The 22905-nt window shown below is 38.6% G+C and overlaps 2 protein-coding genes across 8 annotated transcripts in view; both read right to left on the bottom strand.

The window, feature by feature from the left end:
* TAF15 (TATA-box binding protein associated factor 15) overlaps positions 1-22905 on the bottom strand; it is a 345012-nt gene that overhangs the window by 206281 nt on the left and 115826 nt on the right. The window lies entirely within an intron of this gene.
* Positions 1-22905, bottom strand: part of AP2B1 (adaptor related protein complex 2 subunit beta 1) — a 139095-nt gene that overhangs the window by 84779 nt on the left and 31411 nt on the right. For all 7 annotated transcript variants that reach the window (XM_050764901.1, XM_050764902.1, XM_050764907.1 and 4 more), the window contains exons 6-12: positions 16505-16695; positions 14246-14467; positions 13589-13709; positions 13368-13463; positions 6498-6613; positions 3478-3643; positions 1284-1382 (exon numbers count right to left, since the gene is read on the bottom strand). In XM_050764901.1, coding sequence (XP_050620858.1) covers positions 1284-1382; positions 3478-3643; positions 6498-6613; positions 13368-13463; positions 13589-13709; positions 14246-14467; positions 16505-16695 — 1011 coding nt within the window. The remainder of the gene's footprint in view (positions 1-1283; positions 1383-3477; positions 3644-6497; positions 6614-13367; positions 13464-13588; positions 13710-14245; positions 14468-16504; positions 16696-22905) is intronic.

Below are 22905 nucleotides of genomic sequence, written 5' to 3'. Positions count from 1 at the left end.
ATTCTTTTGCAATTTTTTTTTTGGGGGGGCTCATCAGCTATTGTGAGTGTGTTTTATGTGTGGCCCAAAACAATTCTCAATTCTTCTTCCAACGTGGCCCAGGGAAGCCAAAACATTGCACACCCCTGACTTAGGAGTTTAAAATTAAAACATGAAAGAGTGCAAAAAATAAAAAAAAAAAGTGGGGGGGTGGGAGGAATAAAGAAATTGTTTTGAATTCATCTTAGAGATTCAAATGGGTTAATCAAGGATCCAGACACAGGAAATCAGAACACTCAATTCAATACTAATATTAACCACTGATGCTTATAAATTGCTTTGCTTCAGGCAGAGGAAGATGCTTAAGAAAGTTTTTAAAATACTTCAAAATAGCTTGTACAAATAAATTATTTTAAAGTTGTACAAGCTCATACAAATAAATTTTTTAAAGTTGTAAAATTAGTAACAGGAAAAATTATGGCTCAGAACTAGGCAAAGTACTGTGAAAGGGTTTTAAATTTTGATTACGCACCAGTATAAAGGGATGAGAAAGAGAGAAAAATGGTAAACTGGATATCTGAATCATATTCCATTTGCAGACACGCATCTTAACCCTGACAGCCTGCTAAAATGCCAGCCTGTTAGCAAATCCAATTAAGAACATTACTAAATCATGAATGGACTGATGATCATTATACCAGTTATACTAGAAAACCTAATTATTTTGATTTCTGTGGATCTAATATAATGACCTGATCTTTAAGGCCAGCTGCCACTTTCCTGAGATCAGAATCCATCTAAACTTCTTTTCTTCTGACCAAAAAAATCAAGTAATTCCAAGGAGATCCAAATATATCAAATAATTCAAGGAAGCAGCATAAGCACTTAATTTCCAAGAGAAAGGCAAACACTCTGGAAGGTAGAACAATGAATGAAACTTTGCTCAGGCATCTTTTATCTGCACATGGTACTTTCATTTGAAAGCTGAAATGAAGTCACAGTGAAGCAGGTACTATCAGACCATGTCATTTTCATCTAAGTATGTCCTTCACTAAACTAAGAGTCTAGGTTCAATTTTCATGAAATATGAAAAGTAGAGTCAGTCAACTCATTTAAAAGCCATACAATTAGCTACAATTCAGCTGAACAAGTTAAAAGGCATTGTTTTAATATTTTAACAAGATCTAAAGGTCATACTTCCTTCAAACAAAACTTCCCCAAATGAATCCCCTAGGAAGAGTTTCATAATTTCCTACAATTTGAAACAAGACAAATCAACATCTCTCTTTTTCCAGATTTCTTACCTGTGTTGCCAAACTCAAGACCTGCTGGACTAGCTCCTGTGTTTCTGATGGTTTCTTGAGAAACAGCTTCACTATGGCAGTAAGCAGAGTGAGTTGCACCTAAACAGACATAATTTGTGATACAGTGAAAGAACGGCACTGGCATTATTCCCTGCCATCATCTCCAAAGTGGTGTTTCCCCAACTATGAATTACCATGGAGCCTTTCTGATTTTGGTTAAGAGACAAAAGGCTGAAACTCAGTATCAACAAGAGCAGTCAAAAGTATTCGTGGGAAATACAAAGGTATTCAACTGAAAACTCTATCCTTTTATCCTCAAAATGCATTTTTGGCACAAAATATTGCTTGTTTCTAAGCCAGATAGTTACCTGTGTTTATTATTATTACTATTATTATTTTGAGACAAGGTCTCCCTCTACTGCCCAGGCTGCACATTCATAGCTCATTGTAGCCTCAAACTCTTGGACTCAAGCAATCCTCCTGCCTCAGCTTCCCAAGTAGCTAGGACTACAGGTGCAAGCCACTACATCTAATTTTGTTTTTGTTTTTGTATTGTTTGTAGAGAGGTAGTCTTGCCATGTCGCCAGGGCTGGTCTCATACTCCTGGCTGGAAGCAATTCTCCTGCATCAGTCTTCCAAAGCGCTGGGATTACAGGCGTGAGTAACTGAGCCTGGCTTACATTTCTTAAAGTATATGTTAACATACTGATGGTGATAATATTGGCTCTTGAGCAAGTCCTTCATTATTTACTTCTACCAAAAGCTACAATTTGGGGGGAATTATGGAATCATCTGTCATACTGGGGCAACAGCCAGGACAGTAGAATTATGTCAGGTTACAGCCTATTAAGAGTTGGCTGCTAAACCACAAAGCTATTGACTTGTACATACTCCTTGAATTAGGTCTATTAAAATTGCTATGGTAGATTACATGTATAATTTTCTATTTGCTTTGAGTACAAATGCCAAGAAAAAAGGGCTTAATAATTTATCGGCTTCCTGGTCCCATGGCTCTAATTTTGGTAGGGGAAAGTGAGAAGCAGTCTCAGAATTTTCATTCAAAGATAATCTTTTCAAACCTCACCACAGCCTCAAATGAAAAATCCCTGCTGTAATGAGCCACAGCCATTACTAACAGAAAAGTGTAGTCATTTTTAGGTGACAGAAAATAAAAAAGTAGTGGTAACTACTGCTCTAAGCCAGTGGTTGTCAAAGTGCGGTTCTGGATTAACAGCAGCATCAGCATCACCCTGAACCTTGTAAAACATACAAATACTTAGGCACATCTCAGACTTACTGAGTCAGATACTGTCAGGGTGAAGCTCAGCAACATGTGCTTTAAAAAGCCCTCCAGGTGTTAATAATGCTTACTGAAGTTTGAGAACTACTGGTCTGAGTTATGTAGGTTTTTAACATTAGAAATCAGTAAAACTGGCACGGTGGCTCACACCTGTGATCCCAGCACTTTGGGAGGCCGAGGTGGGTGGATCACCTAAAGTCAGGAGTTCAAGACCAGCCTGGCCAACATGGTGAAACCTTGTCTCTACTAAAAATACAAAAAATTAGCCGGGAGTGATGGTGGATGCCTGTAATCCCAGCTATTCGGGAGGCTGAGGCAGGAGAATCGTTTGAACCTAGGAGGCAGAGGTTGCAGTGAGCCAAGATCCTGCCACTGCACTACAGCCTTGGCAACAGAGTGAAACTGTCTCAAAAAAAAAAAAAAAAATTCAGTAAAACTGGCCAGGCGCGGTGGCTCATGCCCATAATCCCAGCACTTTGGGAGGCCGAGATGGGTGGATCACCTAAGGTCAGGAGTTCAAGACCAGCCTGACCAACATGGCGAAACCCTGTCTCCACTAAAAATATAAAAATTAGCCGGGTGTGGTGGTGCACACCTGTAATCTCAGCTACTGGGGAGGCTGAAGCAGGAGAATTGCTTGAACCTAGGAGGCAGAGATTGCAGTGAGCCAAGATTCTGCCACTGCATTCCAGCCTGGACAACAGAGCGAGACTCTGTCTCAAAAACAAAAACAAAAAATCAGTAAAACTGAAAAGGGACATCCCTGTTGGCAGAAAAATGAACATACTATATATAAATATAGACATAGAAGAAACTGCCTATAACCTTTGCTTTCTCTGAAATCTCCCCAAAGACATCTAAAACCACTAGGAAAGACAAGAGACAAGAACTTACCTGGGTGCTTTCATCGTGAAAACCCTCCAGGAAGCTTTCTAGTAACTCATCTGCATTGTCAATTCTTTCAGCATATTCTCCCACAATCCAAATCATAGCTGCTCGAGCATCTGGCTCATCCAGCGAGTCTAAGTTCTCACATAGAGTGGCAATGATACTTTCATACCTGATGTGAAAAAAATGAACTATGGTTATTGAGGGCAAAACTAAGAACTATATTTAAAAGTGAAGGCTAAAGGCAAAACCACAAACAAGGAACCCTAAACCAAACCACCAAACTGTAAAAGCTTTTAGTCAAGAGAACGTACAGGTTTTAAGTCAGAAAATGTTAATGCCTTAAATTTCCCTTCAATTATTTTTTAAGATCTAGACCTTAAAACCTTTATAAAAATTCATCAGATGTTCTTTTGTTTTGTTTTTTGAGACAGGGTCTCACTCTGTCACCCAGGCTAGAGTGCAGTGGCATAATCACAGCTCACTGTAACCTCAAACTCCTGGGCTCAAGCGATCCTCCCTCCTGAGTCTTCTGAGTAGCCAGGACTACAATTGAGTGCCACCACACTCAGCTAACTTTAAAATTTTTTTGGTAGAGGTGGGGGTCTTGCTATGTTGACAAGCTGGTCTCAAACTTGTGGCCTCAAGTGATCCTCTCGCCTTGGTCTCCCAAAGTGATGAAATTACAGGTGTGAGCCACACTGCCATCTGTTCTTTTTACAAGGAAAAATTAACCCGTGGTGTAAGATAATACCACTACCTTGTATTTGTAACAATCTTTCATATATGTAGATTAGAAAATTTTCCTATTGTTCCATTTTGCCTTCACGGTAGAGAGGAATAGAAATTCCACTTTATTTTTAGGCAAAATGAAGTTAGACAACAACGGTATCCAGACGAGAAATGGTAAATCTGTCCCTTAATCCACTTATCTCTCCTTTTTATAAAAGAGATCTTTCTTTATGTTAGTTCTTCTAAAGGTACCTGTACTAATGACTTATTTCTCCAAAGAAAGAAGTAATTCAAATACTTATTTTTACGTATCTATTGCTCTCTCAGGCTTACCATGTTGAATCCATCTCCTTGGCTAATGTAGTTTTAACCATTAGAATGACTCTGTATAATAAATTAGATGTGGACAACTAAATAGTACACTTAACTAAGTATCTGCCTACTTCTACTGATTAAACCAGGCTCTTGATTGCTTTCTTAAAAGTAAACCATCCTAACTCCTTATTAACCATAAACCAGAAATGGACACATTTCCCCACCAATCACATTCAGATACACATCTTCACCCTCAATCAATAAGTTTAAATGTCAGGCACAGTGGCACAGGCCTGTAATCCTAGCTACTAGAGAGGCTGAGGCAACAGGATCACTTAAGCCCAGGAGTCTGTGTCCAGCCTGGGCAACACAGTGAGATCCTGTTTGAAAACAAACAAACAAAAGTTAATTAAAAAAAGTTTAGGCAGGGCATGGTGGCTCACGTCCATAATCCTAGCACTTTGGGAGGCCGAGGTGGGTGGATCACTTGAGGTCAGGAGTTGGAGACCAGCCTGGCCAATATGGTGAAACCCTGTCTCTACTAGAAATACAAAAATTAGCCGGGTGTGGTGGCAGGCACCTGTAAATCCAGCTACTCGGGAGACTGAGGCAGGAGAATCTTTGAACTCGGGAGGCAGAGGTTGTAGTGAGCTGAGAGCACGCTACTGCACTCCACCCTGAGCGACAGAGTGAGACTCTGTCTCAAAAAAAAAAAAAAAAAAAAAAAGTTTAGAGACTGACCCTCTTCTTTACTGGGAGTCAAAAAGTACGTGGTTCTCTTTCCAAAAGAACTATTTCTAAAATTTTTAAAAATATACACAATGCTTAATAAACCACTACCTTGCCAAAATATATCTACTAATTCTTGAGCCCACCACTAAGCTAAATTACTACAAGCTGCTTCATTTAACATTATCTTTAAAGACAATCAGAAGCGGGCCGGGCATGGTGGCTCACACCTGTAATCCCAGCACTTTGGGAGGCCGAGGTGGATGGATCACCTGAGCTCAGGAGTTCGAGACTAGCCTGGCCAGTGAAACCCTGTATCTACTAAAAATACAAAAATGAGCCGGACATGGTGGCATGCACCTGTAATCACAGCTACTTGGGAGGCTGAGGCAGAAGAATCACTTGAACCTAGGAGGTGGAAGTTGCAGTGAGTCGAGATCACACCACTGCACTCACCTGGGCAATAGAGTGAGACTCTTGTCTCAAAAAAAAAAAGACAATCAGAAACTTTAGCACAAGGTATCTCTATGAGTATAAGGCAAAATGAGATTTAAGATGCTTACAAAACCTGCTCTTATTTCATTTTCAGGTTCCTTAATTACTTGTTTTCAAAAATCAAATCTGAAAAAGTATTTTTTGCTGCATATACTAAGAGGCCTCAATCTGAAAAACTTGTGAAGTGAAAATGTAGATTTTTTTAAATATCTGTATGACAGTAACTAAAATACTTCAGAAAAGGCATGAGACTGATAATCTGTTATATGTTCTGTAATTCTCTACAATGTAGTAGGTAACATGCAAAGTGAATAGCAGAGCTGTTACCTTCCTGGCTTTTATGGTAGGGTGCTATATATCATCCAAACTTATACATTTCTGAGAAGAAAAGGTACACAATCATTAATTATGTCTGGATAACAAGTATAAACTGAGAGTATGCCTAAACAACCTAGAATATAGATATCCTATTTAACAGTAACTTTGCCATCAAAGAATCTGGTTAACTTTAAAATATGTCAATAGACAATGCATACTCAGACAGAGTTTCAATTCTTCCTAAAGAAAGCAAGCAAAGTGAAAACTCAGGTTTTAATCCCTGTGCTAACCATTTCATGTTTCCAATTTTTAATAAAGTATCCTATTATAACCAAGAACATTCAAAAGAGTAATTCTTACCTAGGCAATTTCAAAGTGCCTTACTTAAACATTTTCTAAGTAATTTGAGAAACAGGGCTAAAAGTATTTGGACATACTTGTTGGGGTATTTGCGGAAGATGTCCCTGATGACAACAATTGCTTCTTGGACCACATAATTCACTTTGGTCTGGATTAGATCAAGCAATGTGCTTACACAGCGCTCTGCAGATTGCTGGGAAGAATACAAAAAATGAGAAGTCAGATGATCTATGCGATAACACCACCTCAACATAAAAATTTTGAAACATGCAGGTGCATCAACTAAACTAAACTAAAAGATCAGGCACTTAATTGGACCAAGCTACACTAGAGGCTAGATACCAAGCTATATGATGCAGTTTCATTCATTATTTGAACGGATAGATGAATCAGTTCAAATGAATCCTTTGAATACAAACAAAAGGATGTTCCTCATGATGTATAAACATTTGAAAAACATTTATGTCAGGGATATTAATTTTCAAAGGAAATTATCATCTCAACCATACTGCCAAGGCCTGGTGGCATGGCGCATGCCTGTAATCCCAGCATTTTGTAAGGTCGAGGCGGGTGGATCACCTGCGGTCAGGAGTTTGCGACCAGCCTGACTAACATGGTGAAACCCTGTCTCTACTAAATACAAAAAAATTAGCCAGGCATGATGGCGCATGCCTGTAGTCCAAGCTACTTGGGAGGCTGAGACAGGAGAATTGCTTGCACCTGGGAGGCGGAGGTTGCAGTGAGCCAAGATCGAGCCATTATACTCCAGCCTGGGCAACAAGATCGAAATTCCGTCTCAAAACAAACAAACAAAGGCCAGGTGCTGTGGCTCATGCCTGTAATCCCATCACTAGCACTTTGGGAGGCTCAGGTAGCTGGATCACGAGGTCAGGAGTTCAAGACCAGCCTGGCCAAGATGGTGAAACCCTGTCTCTACTAAAAATACACAAATTAGCCAGGTGTGGTGGCAGGCGCTTGTAATCCCAGCTACTTGGGAGGCTGAAGTAGAAAACTGCTTGAATCCAGGAGGCAGGGGTTGCAGTCAGCTGAGATCGCACCACTGCACTCCAGCCTGGTTGACAGAGCGAGACTCTGTCTCAAAACCAATAACAACAACAACAAAAACTACCATTATAGCCAGGTGCAGTGGCTCATGCCTGTAATCCCAGCACTTTGCAGGGCAAGAGGTGGGTGCATTACCTGAAGTCAGGAGTTCCAGACCAGCTTGGCCAACATGGTGAAACCCCATCTCTACTAAAATTACAAAAATTAGCCAGGCGTGGTCACACATTCCTGTAGTCCCAGCTACTTGGGATGCTGAGGCAGAAGAACTGCTCGAGCCCGGGAGACAGAGGTTGCAGTGAGCTGAGATCGTGCCACTGCACTACAGCCTGGCTGACAGAGCGAGACTACGCCCCCAACCCCACCAAAAAAAACTACCATGACAGTAGTATGGCAGAGGAGTAGGAGTGACATCCAATCACTGTATATACAAAAAGTCCAGAAACAGAGAAACACACACACCCATCTTGGACAGCCAGGAGATAGAAATAAGAAGAATAAGCCATCATAGGAGGAAAGAATAAGAATTAAAGAATAAGCCAAAGTAGGAGGTCTTTAACTGAAGTTCATGGATGAGTGGAGATAGTAGAGGGTGTCTTTAAACCTATTGAAATGAAATCGCCCAATTTTGTAGGAGCTGTCAAGCATATTTTCCAGTGAGTGGGTCTACAACTTCTATTACATTTTCAAAGTTACGCGTGATCCAAAAAACTCCAAAGTACTGTAGTACTCGACAATTTACCAATTTTGGGGCTATGAAACTTAAAAGTCTATGGCATTAGATAAACAACAATTTTCCATAGCCTACAATTAATCTATAAAATGGAGTTTTATCTGTTAATCTTTTATTAATGAAGATAATATGAGAGAACACAAGTGAAAAAACAAATGTGCAGAAACTATAAGTGATCATTTTTTAAAGAGAGAGATACCAGAACAGAGATCCTAAAAGTCAAGGACCAGCCTGTCATATATTACAATGTACTATAATGGGTCACCCCATTATATGCCTCCTGATAAGATATAACACGAAGTACAGCGAATCACCTAATAGGTATTCTTGCTAAAAATTCTGAACAAGAAAATTACCAAGCCTCCAGATTTAATTATCTAAAGAGGATGGAGGAATAGATAGAATAGCATCACTAAGATACAACCAGCCAAATCCAGACTCTGGGAAATTCTATAAGCCTAATGACCCAGTTCCTTCAATATCTGGCACCAAAATAAGTAAGTAAAAAGGCTTAAGAGACATATTATTCAAATGCAATGTGCAGACCTGAGATACGGTCTCACTCTGTTGCCCAGGCTGGAATGCAGTGGCATGATCTTGGCTCACTGCAACCTCTGTCTCCCAGGTTCAAGTGTTTCTCCTGCCTCAGCCTCCTGAGTAGCTGGGATTACAGGCGTGCACCACCACGCCCGGCTAATTTTTGTATTTTTAGTAGAGACAGGGTTTCACCGTGTTGGCCAGGCTGGTCTCGAACTCCTGGCCTCAAGTGATCCATCCGCCCACCTTGGCCTCCCAAAGTGCTAGCGTTACAGGTGTGAGCCACTGCGCCTAGCCTAGACCGTATTTAGATTTTCATTTGCACAAACAAATTGTAAAAAAGACGTTTTTACATAATTAGGGACAATTGAACACGGACTGAGTATTCAATAAAATTAATAATTATTGTTAGTTGCTGGGCATGGTAATGTGATAATATATTTTTTAAAGTATCTTGTCTCTTAGATATACACACTGGACTACTTGAGTAAGATGATATATGGGACTTGTATTAGCATCCCACCCACCTGAAGGAAGAGGAAGAGGGAGAAGATAAAACAGAAACAGTAACATCAGTATTTGTTCAAGATGGGTGATGACTACACAAGATCTCATTATTCAGTTTTACTTTATTGTATACCTGAAAATTTCTGTAATAAAATCTTTAGAAGTACTATAACAATCTAAACCACTACAAGCAATTTAATAAAAATAAAATTACACCTTGAGATCATTTATATGAAGTTATATATAGGATGGTTCTGTTGTACCATGAAATGATTCTGCAGCCTTTTTTTTTTTTTTTTTTTTTTTTTTTTTTTTTTTTTTTTTTGAGACAGTCTCGCTCTGTCACCAGGCTGAGTGCAGTGGCGCAATCTCAGCTCACTGCAACCTCCGACTTCCTGGTTCAAGAGATTCTGTCTCAGCCTCCTGAGTAGCTGGGATTACAAGTATGGGCCACCAAGCCCAGCTAATTTTTGTATTTTTAGTACAGACAGGGTTTCATCACGTTGACCAGATAGTCTCAATCTCCTGACCTCGTGATCTGCCCACCTCGGCCTCCCAAAGTGCTGGGATTACAGGTGTTAGCCACCGCGTCCGGCCGATTCTGCAGTCTTTTATGTAGTTTCGTCCTTCTTCTGATTCTATTTATGTTTTCTATTTTATTCATTTTCAGCTACTAACTCCTTTGCTGTTATTGCAACAGCAAAACAGTTGGAAAAATTTAAATATGCTATATTTATTAATATTATAATTGTTATATTAATAAATTATGTAGTATGTAGAATATGGGCCACTGTAAGCATTGAATTACCATAAATTAGTAATACAAGTAAGTGCTTAGCACAGTGTTTGATATAAAGTTCATATTTAGTAAATCCTTAGTATTATCATTAAAATGAATACAAATAAAAGGATGTTCTTCATGATGTATAACATTTGAAAAACATTTATGTCAGGGATATTAATTTTCAAAGAAAATTATCATCTCAATCATACTGCTTTTGATTAAAAAAAAACTACCGTTAAAGCAGTATGGCAGAGGAACACAAGTAAACATCCAATCATTGTATATACAAAAAGTCCAGAAACAGAAATACACATCCAAAATTCAATATATGATAAAGACAACATTTCGTAAGGAAAGAACAATGTGTTCTGGTGTTTGATCCACTCTACTCATATCTTTCACTAAAATTATTTCCCGGTTGATTAAAATTACCCTTAAACATATAAAACAAGGGCTGGGCCCAGTGGCTCACACCTATAATCCTAGCATTTTGGAAGGCCAAGGCGGGTGGATCATGTGAGGTCAGGAGTTCGAGACCAGCATAGCCAACATGGTGAAACCCTGTTTCTACTAAAAATACAAAAATTAGCCAGGCATGGTGGTGCATGCCTGCAATCCCAGCTACTTGGAAGGCTGAGGCAGGAGAATCGTTTGAATCCGGGAGGCGGAGGTTGTAGTGAGCTCAGATTGCGCCACTGCACTCCAGCTTGGGCGACAAGACTCCATTTCCCCATCCACCCCCCAAAAAACACGTAAGACAAAATCACTGCCATAGAAGTAAAAAAAAAAAAAAAGGTGAATTTTATATAACTTTAGGTGAAGCACAATTTTCTAAGTGTGCCACTGAGGAAAAAAACTGACTGAGAAAAGTTGATACAAAAATCTAAACTTCTGTGAATCAAGAGAGCAAAAGAAATCTAAAGGACAACAAACTGAGAAAACAAATGCTAACTAAAAGAAGGGTTAACATCCCAATTACAAAAGACTTTAAAACAACAATGTGGAAAAGATAACATATCGGAAAAAGGTGCACAGGACATGAGTGAGCAAGTCCCAAATGGCTAATAAGCATAACTGTTATGAAAAAACGTTCACTTCAACTAGAGTTCAAAGATTTAGCTGCAAGGATACTCCTTATACCAACATTTGGAAAAAGAGTAGAAACAACTTTAAGGTCCTATAATAACGGATAAAGTTACAAATTCAGTAAGTTATCAAGTAATCACACATTATGTCTATAGAAACTAAAGATGACATAAATTTTTCTTTATAACTTGGATCAATGTCCATGATAGAGCATGCCAAAAAAAAAAAAAAAAAAGTAGAGTATAAAACAAAGTAAATAAATAGCATTTGTGGAATGATTTCATTTTTATTAAAAAATACATCTTTGTATAGAACACTATATAAACAAGGATATAAAATGACGTCTACCAGATCACGTCCACTGCATATCTGAGAAGGTGAAACAGAAGACGTGGGAGGTGGGGTACTCTATTTTTTGTTTAACTTGTTCTATAATTTTATATAGTAAACAAATATGGTTTTCCTAATAGGAAAAATATATTTTTTGTCTTTAAGAATGACACACAAACCAGTATTTTATTCTAATATATAAAAATTAGAAATAGTAAACACAAAAAAAACAGAAGACTAGGAAGTGAAGAACTCCTGCTCTTAACCTAATGCCTTTACCTCTACCCTTTTTAAAACTGAAAAGGACCAGGAGTATGTTTACCCCTGAAAGAAATAGGCAAAAGTTACTGAACAAAAAATAGTACTATAGGATTGCTTTTTCAGTGCTATTTATTTGCTCAACAGCTTGTTGCTTCCCAAAGCTATACAGAAAGTTCATTACAATTCTTATGCTGCTGATTCTTGTCCCATGGATGAGTCAGTGCAAACAGGCAATCATGGCCTCTCCTGGCCCAATTAACTGTTTGGCTTGGCAACTCTGTCAAACTGAAACCAAACTGAAAATCTTCATGGCTGAAACAGTTATAGGAAAAGTTCTAAGGTAAATCCGGGTAATCTGAGATGAGAGCACTAGATAAGACAGGATTCCTGAAGGGTGACCTTAAGTGTCCTGAGAAAGCTCATTCCTCACATCCTGTCATACTCCCACCAAAGCACGCTTAGTCAAAGGAAGAAGTGAAAGTCATCAGAAGTCTTTTCCAGAAGACTATGGAGAACCTTTCCATTAGTCACAATACATGACTAACAGTCTTGAGGAATCTAGATGCTTTGAGAACACTTTCTAGTAATTCCAGGGCTAGAAAGTCTCTTAACTTCAGAATAAGATATAATTTTTGTATTACTGTTTATAGCTTTGTCAGAGAGGTCATAAGACAATGGCAGTCTCACAGAAGAGATGGCTATGTACACTAGTGAAGAGAACAAAACCACCTTACTCTTAGGCTACCAAAATCTCTCTGAAAATTATCTATATTAATACTAAGTACACGGCTAGTAAGATATGTTAATGTAAAAAGAAAAGAAAAACAAGTTGTGATGTGTGGTGATAGTGGTAATAAAAAAGATGTAACGTATCAAGATCCAATAAAAAGACCTTCCCATTTCTCCAATGAAGAGAAACAAACATATTAAACATCTGAATCAAGTGAGCTAGCAGAACCAGGAATAGAACCCAGGATCAGCTAACTTCTTGCTGTAACAGCCAGTCTACTAAATGATTTATCAACAGAAACTACATAAAGCAGCACTAAATTGAAAAAAACAAAGAAGGCCAATTAGTAGCAGGTATTTCATAGAAGATCCTCTGACACACATCTGCCTCCTTTTGTTGCTATAAAGTACTGGTTAGGCTGGGCATGGTGGCTCAGGCCTGTAATCCCAGCACTTTGGGAGGCCGAGACGGGCGGATCACGAGGTCAGGAGATCAAGACCATCCTGGCTAATATAGTGAAACCCTGTCTCTACTAAAAATACAAAAAATTAGCCAGGCGTAGTGGTGGGCGCCTGTAGTTCCAGCTACTCGGGAGGCTGAGGCAGGAGAATGGCGTGAACCTGGGAGGCGGAGCTTGCAGTGAGCCGAGATCGCACCACTGCACTCCAGCCTGGGCGACACAGCGAGACTCCGTCTCAAAAAAAAAAAAAAAAAAAAAAAAAAAATTATTCCCTCTGAGAAGAGAGTCTAGGTAGGGAAGGGAGGGACCAGAGACAGCTGCTTTCCATCAAAAATTATTTAACATTTAAATGGTGTGCTTTATTAGTTTGATAAATTTAAAAATTATTTTAAAGAAAAAAGTGAAGAGAACTCTCAGAATCCCCAATACATGATCCTAACTACCATCAGACACTTGCCTCCACCTTGATGGCACACCGTCCAATGGCCCGCACAGCTTTTCGAACAAAGTCAACATCTACCTCTGTGGCATATTCCTTCAGTTCTGCCAGAACCTGTTAAATGGAGGAAGTGGTTAATCATTAAGGATTCTCAAATAGCAATCTCACAGCCTAGCTTCTTTAAAGGCCAGACCTTAAGAGCTAAATCATTATCAACTTGAGTCTGCATAAAGTCTGACCTGAGCAATGTTGGCTTGAGATGCCAAACGAATCATGATGTCCAACTTCTCTAGTTTAACATAGATGGGATCATTGTACTTCACAAAGAAGACTTTGATTTCCTGCTTCAAGATTTCAGGCCTAGGGTACACAGAAACAGAAGAAAGGAAGGTGAAGGCATATACTGATACACCCTTCTGAGACTGTATTAATACCTTTAATCTGTGCCTCTCTGCTCTCCTCTCGCTCCACTCAGGAAAAAAAAAAAAATGCATAAACTTCCTCTATATGCCTCTATTCTTATCAGTTCCACTTGGCAGATTATTTTTATCCTTTTTAAGCATCAGGGCACACGTTGCCATGAAGTACTGCTAAAAGAACAACAATCTGGCTCTAAACTACAACGTGAACCATATCAACCAGGCACTAGACAGTGTATCAGAAAGAGACCCTTCAGAAAACAAACTGGACTGTGCAGCAACACATGGCATTTATTATAGAAATACTGTGATATCAACTGTTAGCCTCCTGGTGCTAGGCAAGCAAGTTGTTCTGCCATATAACATTTTCATTTCCATATATTAAAAAGAGATTAACACTAGCCTAATTAACATTAACATTATTAAGCTTAATGCAAAATCACAAAGACTTTAATCAACACTTCACTATTTTCCAACCTTTTCTGGACAATTAAGTTGATGTTCCTCAGGGCGACATACTGCACTTCTGGCTCCCCAGACAGCAAAGTGACAAGTGGAGGGGCTAATTTCTTCAGCAGCATATTGTAGTAGTCAGAATCCTTAGGTAACAATTCTAGAAACTTCATTAGGACTTTTACTGCTGAAAGCACCACTGCTGAGTTGGCATGGGATAGCCGGGGAGTTACCCGCTCACATATGCTGAGGGCAAAGAATGAAAATTAATATCATGAATTATAATTTCTTTGCTGAATTCATTCTATAAGGTAATATGTCAGAGTCTAATGGCCCAAGTATCAAAAAATTCAAGAATTAGTTAGAAAAGTCAAAGCTCTATGCTTAGGTAAAACTGGGATCCGACAATGCAGAAGCCTCATTCTCAGCAAACTACAGGCAGAGCAGGGACATCAGAAGACTTCAGAAAACCAGCAATAAGGGATGTTCAAACTGGAAAGAAACTAGCATTACCCAAGACACTTGAGCTCACACCATTTACCTTCTTGTTTTATAGTCCTCTTTGTCTCCCCATATTATGTTAGGGCTCCCTGCCTCTCAGCCCATTTCTACTCAACCTATAGGAAGTCAAATTAAGCATTCTGAGAGTTATTTCATAGGAAGTGCCAGCAACCCAGTTATGGCTGAAGATTTCATTGTAAGATACAGAAGGAGGCAGGTTGGTAGGGAAAACAATCCAATCTCCTGTCTTGAGGATAATGAGAATAAGGGACTCTCTGAAAAGGGTTTGTTTTTTAAATAGCAGGACACCACTACTATATTTTCCCATCTCCCTGCTCTCCCAGCCCCTGCCACCTACACTTACATGCCTCATAAAATGGTAGATATTTAATTATCTGTTGAGGGTTCTTTAGAAATTAATCCAATTTTGATAGCTTGGGCAACACGAGTAGCTAACTTACTGTATTAAAGAAACAAGATAAATAGGCGGTGTTTCTCTCTTCCTCCTATTCCTGACTTCCTTTGGGTCTTTATACAAATGCCACCTTCTCAGTGAGGCCTTCCCTGGCCATCTTTTAAAAATAAAATACAACCCCCCAACCCCCAAATGTCCAGCATTTCTTAGATTTCTTAGATAACGGCACTCTCTACTTTACTTTCTTGTTAGTACTTATCACCATCTCACATATTACATATTAAACTATCTATACATATAATATATTATACTATCTATACATGTTATATATTCCTACCCCCAACCTTCAAATAAGTGATCCCAGAGGGCCATGACTTTGTTCACTGTTGTATCCTCAGGGCCTAGGAATACTGCCTAGCACATAGTATGCGCTTAATAAATATTTGCTGAGTGAATGAATGAATGTGATGTCAATGGCCAACAGAAGAAAATAGTAATTCTCAGTAATTTCCAGACTGTATTTGTACTTTCAATGATGGAAAGAAACTATCAGAGTGAGCTTTAGTTCAGTCTAGAGGGACTATTTCCCAGATAAGTGAAGATCACTTACATTCTAGTAGCTTGGAAATCAGCTTCAGCCAGACCAGTTCTTATCTACCATAATTAAAATATACCAACTTTAATGAAGAGTCAACATTTCTTCAGAAGTACTTTGCCTAGTACAGTGCCTGCATATACAAAATGCTCAATAAAAATTAGAGATAATTCCAACTTTGTAAACTAAAATGTATGTATGTGTAGATGAAATTTAGTAGTCAATTTCTAATAACTAAAGAAAATTTGCAACATTACATGGTAACAGGCTGAGCAGAACAATCTAGGTGTGCCTTCTAAAATCTTCAAATTCAGACTGACATGGTTTCCATATCTAATGGAAAGCAGGATATATTTTGCTGACTTTAACATACTCTCTCTCATACTGAATTATACATACAGGTCAGCTCGATAACTAATATGAAGCTACTTTCTATGTATCTAATAGAATGACAAATCTGTCACTCCAAAGAGAGATACTCAATAATCTTTGCTGGCCAAATGGCCAAGAACTGTTGCATGGGAGATGTAAGACAATAAAAAGATTTTAGCAGAAGTAACTGTATGAAAAACATACATTTCTTAGAAACAGTTTTGCATAGTTTATTCCACCACCTAAAATATTCCTAAATCCAATGAGAAAATACCTTGGAGATAGCAACATCTACCCTAGAAGCCACTGACCTTCCTCAACTGATTTATTCTAATACCAGACTCTAGAACTTACAGAATCAGGCAAGACTATCAGAAAGTAGCCAGGAAAACAGACTGACCTCTGAGCCTCCCGATCATCTTTAGGGTTGTAATTAGACAGGCAGTCCAGGATGAAAATCTGGCCCCATTCAGTGCACTCATTTAGGGCTGTCAGCAGCTTATTAATGTTCTGCGGGTTCAGATCAAGTAAGTTGCTGTTTGGGTGAGACTCACTGATTTCAGATAATGCTGCTACGGCATTAGCCACCACCTGGAAAAGAAGGGGATATGACCTTGATTCACCAAGAACAGTACAGCTACAGACAAACACTTAATCAGCCTTCTCTGGATCACTTCACGGATCTCAATTCATAACCATTCCTGAACATTTTACCTAGTCAGATAGAAACAAATAAACCACTTCAAAACATATATTAAACCACCAATGATATTATATATAGTGGTAAGGCAACCCTGAATTAAAACAATTCATATATTAGCAGAGTCACACATTATTTAATAGTAAAACATACATTAACCATGTTAACGGCACTCAAAACTTTCAAAATCAAGACATGTGAACAGCATATGAAAAAGGGCGAAGTCTAAATATGAAATACGTACATTAGGCAACAGAGAGAAAAATTTAGGCCAAATAATTGTATAGTTGTGTAGCTGTATGGGTTTGGGGGAGGTGACACCATCAATCATGCCACAAGTCTTAGAGTAAGAATATGTGGGCCTGAGACCCTAGTTCACTAGTATACAATGCTGAGAGAATATGTAATCTCTGTGAAACTCAGTTTTTCCATCTGAAAATGAGATAATTTAGTCCACCTCACAGATTAGTTTCAGTTTGAGGATAAAACCAGATGACATATGTATAAGTGCTTTCTACAAAGTCTTATGTAAATTTAAGGTGGTTGGTTATATTACCATAATTCATCAAGTGTAAGCTATAGTTTTTCACATTAACATCTTTGAAACTGGGTTGCATTTTATAATCAATGGCCTGTCAGTTCAATAGGAAGCATTTTTCTTTCTTAGTAATACAGAAAATAATAATACATCTTATAATCAGTGGCATTAAAGATTCAATGAAATACAGTATTTCAAATGTATCCTTCTTTCTGGGTAGGGTAAATGAAAAATTGCTACCCTGTTTTTTTTTTTTTTTTTTGAGACAGTCTTGCTCTGTTGCTCAGGTTGAAGTGTGATGGTGTATCTCGGCTCACCGTAACCTCCGTCTACTAGGTTTAAGGGATTTTCCCACCTCAGCCTCCCACGTAGCTGGGACGACAGGTGCACGCCACCATGCCCAGCTAATTATTGTATTTTTAGTAGAAATGGGGTTTTGCCATGTTGGCCAGGCTGGTCTTGAACCCCTGACCCTAGGTGATCTGCCCGCCTCAGACTCCCAAAGTGATGGGATTACAGGCGTGAGCCACCGTGCCCGGGTGAAAAATTGCTACCTTACACTAGAAAGTACACTTGTATCCTGACTCACAGATCTGGGAATCCATTTAGCTGCAGGAAGAAAAGTCAACACTTTATCAAAATTACAAATTAATTCTAAGAAATCTACAACGGAAGAACATCTAAAATCATTTAAAAGTTGCAAACATACTAAAAAAAAAAAAACCATGCATACATACAAAATACTATATATTGTGGCCCTATACAAGTAAACTTAAGACCATGTTTTGCAGTGAGGCTCCCAGTTGCTGACTAAAGATTAGCAAAGTGAGGCTGAATATAAATACTCTCCAAGTATAAGTTGGCTGGGCGTGGTGGCTCACGCCTGTAATCCCAACACTTTGGAAGGCTGAGGTGGGTGGATCACTTAGGTTAGGAGTTCGAGACCAGCCTGGCCAACATGGTGAAACCTTGTCTCTACTAAAAATACAAAAAATTAGCCGGGCATGGTGGTGTGTGCCTGTAATTCCAGCTACTCAGGAGGCTTAGGCAGGAGAATTGTTTGAACCTGGGAGGTGAAGGTTGCAGTGAGTGAAGATCATGCCACTGCACTCCAGCTAGGGCGACAGAGCGAGACTCCATCTCAAAAATAAAATAAATAAATAAATATTCTCCAAGTATGAATGAGACATGATAGGAGACAGCTTCAGCAATTATATATATTGGAAAGAGTCTCAAAAATGTAAAACCAGTTAGTTCTTCCTGAAGTCCCTTAATAAAACCTTGAGAAATGAAGAATTGTATGATTATCATTTTGTTAGCAAGGGAAGAAACATAATGACTACAATCTAGCGATTGATTTTAGTATTCACATTATCTGTGTAATCTTCAGATTATCCCAGCATATGATTTTATCTGGAAGATAAATGTCTAGAGAATGTGATTTATTTAACAAATATACTTACAATAATATCCATTATTATGTAAAGGATAACGATGCCACAAGTGCAATCATCTCAAGCTATACTTTGGTGATCAGAACAAAGATGCTAAGATGAAAAATCAAAGACTCACTTGGTAAATATGGTTACAGATACACTATTTTATTCTTGTTAAGACAAATCAGGAAAACTCATCTAGCCTGCCTACTGGATGGTAACATGTGTGAGGCTCTTTCCTGACTTAATTTTTGTTTGCTAACTCTATTATCAAGCATGAGAAAAGCCATAAAGAGAGAAATAATAATCCCTTCTATGTGCTTCACGTGCAGGGAAGATATTTTATTTCCCTTGCACAATGTACTTAGTTGACCTTATTATAGTCTAAAGGATCAAAGTATCATATCAGAAGGCCAGATGCCTGTTTCGATCTATAGATGCCAACACACACCCAGTCTTGGTTACCAGTTGTCTGAAATAAATGACCACTTATGTCAGTGAAACTCTTCTCATTTAAAAAAAAAACAAAAAGATTAAATATAAGGTCTAGTAATAGGAAACACAGACAAAGAAAACGAGAGAATGGGGAGAATTAAAAACTGCAATGGGGAGAAAAAGAACAGAAGGATACTAAACAGAATGAGCAATTGGAAATCCTGTTATTATAGGCAACTAGAAATTAAACCAAGTGCATAATGCACCTAATGAAGTGTATGGTCTGATGTTTAAATAGGCAATTGCCACTTATCATCACATTAAAACAAGAAACAAAATGGTGAAAAGTCTGTCTAAATTAAGGATCCAGAAAGATCAGATTAGAGGATTGTTTAGCAAAGCCTGTAAAGAAAAAGAGATCACTGCCAAATAGTGACCGTCCAGAGGAGATGCTATCCTATCCCTCTATACTGAAACTCTAATGTTTCTCTAAAATTTCTTTAAGTTCCTTCCATCCTATCTCTACACTTTCATTTCCTAATCTCCACAGTCAGACTGCTACATTTTCAGCAACATACTGAGGCAGGCTCACCAGGCAGCGCTCTCAGTTTTCCTGGTCCGTAAGCCAAGTTTCTCTCACTCTTCAATGAAAACTTAAAATAAACCAGTCACACTGAATCTAAAGTAGCTAAAGAAAAAGACTGACTTTGAGACAGCAACTGGGTGGCTAGAGTGTACAGGACAACTCACTTGTCAATGTTTATACTGTTTCTTTGGAATTCTGTACTATATTGTTTAGTTTTTTAAATAAACTTTAAAAATAATAGACTGAAACTTAAGATTTACTTCCTCTTCCTCCAGTCTTCTCTAGACAATAATATCACAAAGTACAAATGTAACCCTTACAATAACTGCCTTGACTCGCCTGTATACTAAGATACAGGTGTGCTTCTTTCATTTGAACTATTACTTTGATTTAGAACTGTTAACACAACTATGGGTAACACTTCTCCTGACAGAAAATTGGCATTTCTCTTAGGAAATACTGACACAAAGAGAACGATGGTCTTTTAACTACCATTTCAGAAAAATTAGAGTTTCCAAGAAAAAAAATTGTATTTTTTTTAAAGAGACAGGGTCTCACTCTGTTGCCCAGGCTGGAATGCAGTGGCACTGATCACAGCTCACTGTAATCTCAAACTCCTGGACTCAAGTGATCCTTCCACCTCAGACTCCTGAGTAGCTAGGACTACAGGCTTGCACCACCACACCCAGTCAAGTTTCTTAATTACTTTTTTAGAGATGGGGTCTGGCTATATTGCCCAGGCTGGTCTTGAACTCCTGGTCTCAAGTAATCCTCCCAGTTTGGCCTCCTAAAATGCTGGGATTACAGATGTGAGCCACCATACCCAGCCAAAAAAGGGAGTTTCTAGAAAAAGTTTTGCTTTAAAAATTAATTTTTAAATAGAATTTCCTTGGGGTTTGTTTGGTTAGTTGGTTTTAAGAGACAGGGTCTTGCCTGTCACCCAGGCTAGAGTGTGGTGGCATAATCATATAGTTCACTGTAATCTTGAACTAGCAGATGGGACTACAGTGCATGCCACCATGCCTGCCTAATTTTTTTTTTTTTTTTGGTAGAGACAGGGGTCTCCCTATGTTGTCCAGGCTGGTCTCAAATTCCTGGCCTCATGCAGTCCTCCCACCTTGGCCTCCCAAAGTGCTGAGATTACAGGTGTGAGCCACCATACGGTACCTGGCCTACAAATAGGGTTTCTTAAGAGAGGTTCCTCAGCACAAGTTGATTTATAAAAAGTTGGCATCTAGATTACAAAGGGACACATCTGCAGCATTAAAAAAAATAAATCCTTGGCCAGGCATGGTGGTTCACACCTGTAATCCCAGCACTTTGGGAGGCTGAAACAGGTGGATCACTTGAGGCCAGAAGCTGGTATCAGCCTGGCCAACATGGGGAAACCCTGTCTCTAATTAAAATACCAAAAATTAGCCAGGCATGGTGGTGCATACCTGTAATCCCAGCTACTCGGGAGGCTGAGGCACGAGAATCACTTGAACATGGGAGGCAGAGGATGCAGTGAGCCAAGATCACACCATTGCACTCCAGCCTGGACGACAGAATGAGACTATGTCTCCAAAAAAAATAAAAATAACAATAAAAATAAAAAACTAAAAAAAATCCTTTATTCATCTTGCCTCCCAATTATGGTAAATTCTATTCTTGGAGAGACTGCAACTAAACATTCCCCACCCCTCATATCTCCTCAAAGAGCTAACCCAATTATGTATACTTTACAGACACAGATATTAAACACAAACATATATATAAAAGCAACATATGTAGATGTGTAAAATCATACTCAATCCTAGACAAATCTTTCTCTGCCTTAATTACAGACCTCTCTTCAATATGATTATTTCCTTATGGACCTGTGGAGTCTGCTGATTTTTTTTTTTAAATAGAAACAGGGTCTCGCTACGTTGCCCAGGCTGCTCTCAAACCCCTGGCCTCAGGCAATCTTCCTACTTTGGCCTCCCAAAGTGCTAATACTACAGGTGTGAACCACCATACTCAGCCTGAATTTTTAAAGATAAGCAATTTGTATTTTTACTTACATTACACTAACAGAATGAGTTTTACAGAGATAAACTGGAATAGCTAAAATGTATTGAACATTTACTTTGTGCTATTAATCCTCATAACAACTGTGAAGTAGCTGCTACTAAAAGCCACCTATTACAGATAACAAAACTGGCTTAGAGAAGTTCAGTGACTTGCTTAGGGTCAACACAGCCAGAAAGGGATTCCTGCTTGAATCTGAACTCAAGGTCTGCATCTGATTCCAGTGTCTGAGTACTAATACTTGGTCTCCAGCATTTATAGAGCTTCCAAGACTTGTGAACTTCAACTAAGGGAAGGGAAAGATTCAGAGTAGGGGAGGATAATATAATCCAAGCATTATTTCCAGCAAAGGTGACATGTAGATTTATATACAAGGAGAAAAATGTATCCTACTTTATATATTTCAGAGATAATCATATCCTGACAGTACTTAAAGAGGCAAAGATTTACTACCTAGCTATAAAATATGATTTATGATCTATACCTATCTTACATGCAGCAGTTGAGGATAATAAATTTGACCTCATTTTGTTAAAGAAGGAGTGAGCTGGTACAGTAGGTATGGTTAGAATAAAAATGACCCTGTAAAAAAAAAAGACTCTCAAAGGAAATCTAGATTTAAACTGGGAGTGGAATATCACATACATAAGCTCACTTATGAGGAATCTCTCACCCATTTCCCTGTCCCTTTAAATGATTTTCACCCTGCACTCTAATTTCACTCATTTTCGTGGCCTTGGAACCTAAGAAACTTACCACTTTCCAGTTCAGTGACTTCTTCCTGCTAAGTAAATTACTATTTACAGGACTTTGACTTCCAGCAATGACCTTCAAGGTCACACACTATGAACAGATTTATGCTTCAGTTTTTCTGCTCAATTTACAATTATTTTGGCTGGTATCCCTGAAGACTTGAATAAAGTGAAAGCAGAATAACTGACCAAAATTATTATGAGGAAATACACAGGTGGTTTACATATTTTTGTTCTCTTCTAAATTAGCAATGGTTTCAAATATTGCTATCTCCTTTATAGAATGACCTCAAATGCCATGT

The sequence above is a fragment of the Macaca thibetana genome, chromosome 16 (genome assembly GCF_024542745.1).
Source record: "Macaca thibetana thibetana isolate TM-01 chromosome 16, ASM2454274v1, whole genome shotgun sequence".
NCBI classification, from domain to species: Eukaryota; Metazoa; Chordata; class Mammalia; order Primates; family Cercopithecidae; genus Macaca; species Macaca thibetana.
This window is presented reverse-complemented; position numbering and strand designations above follow the sequence as displayed.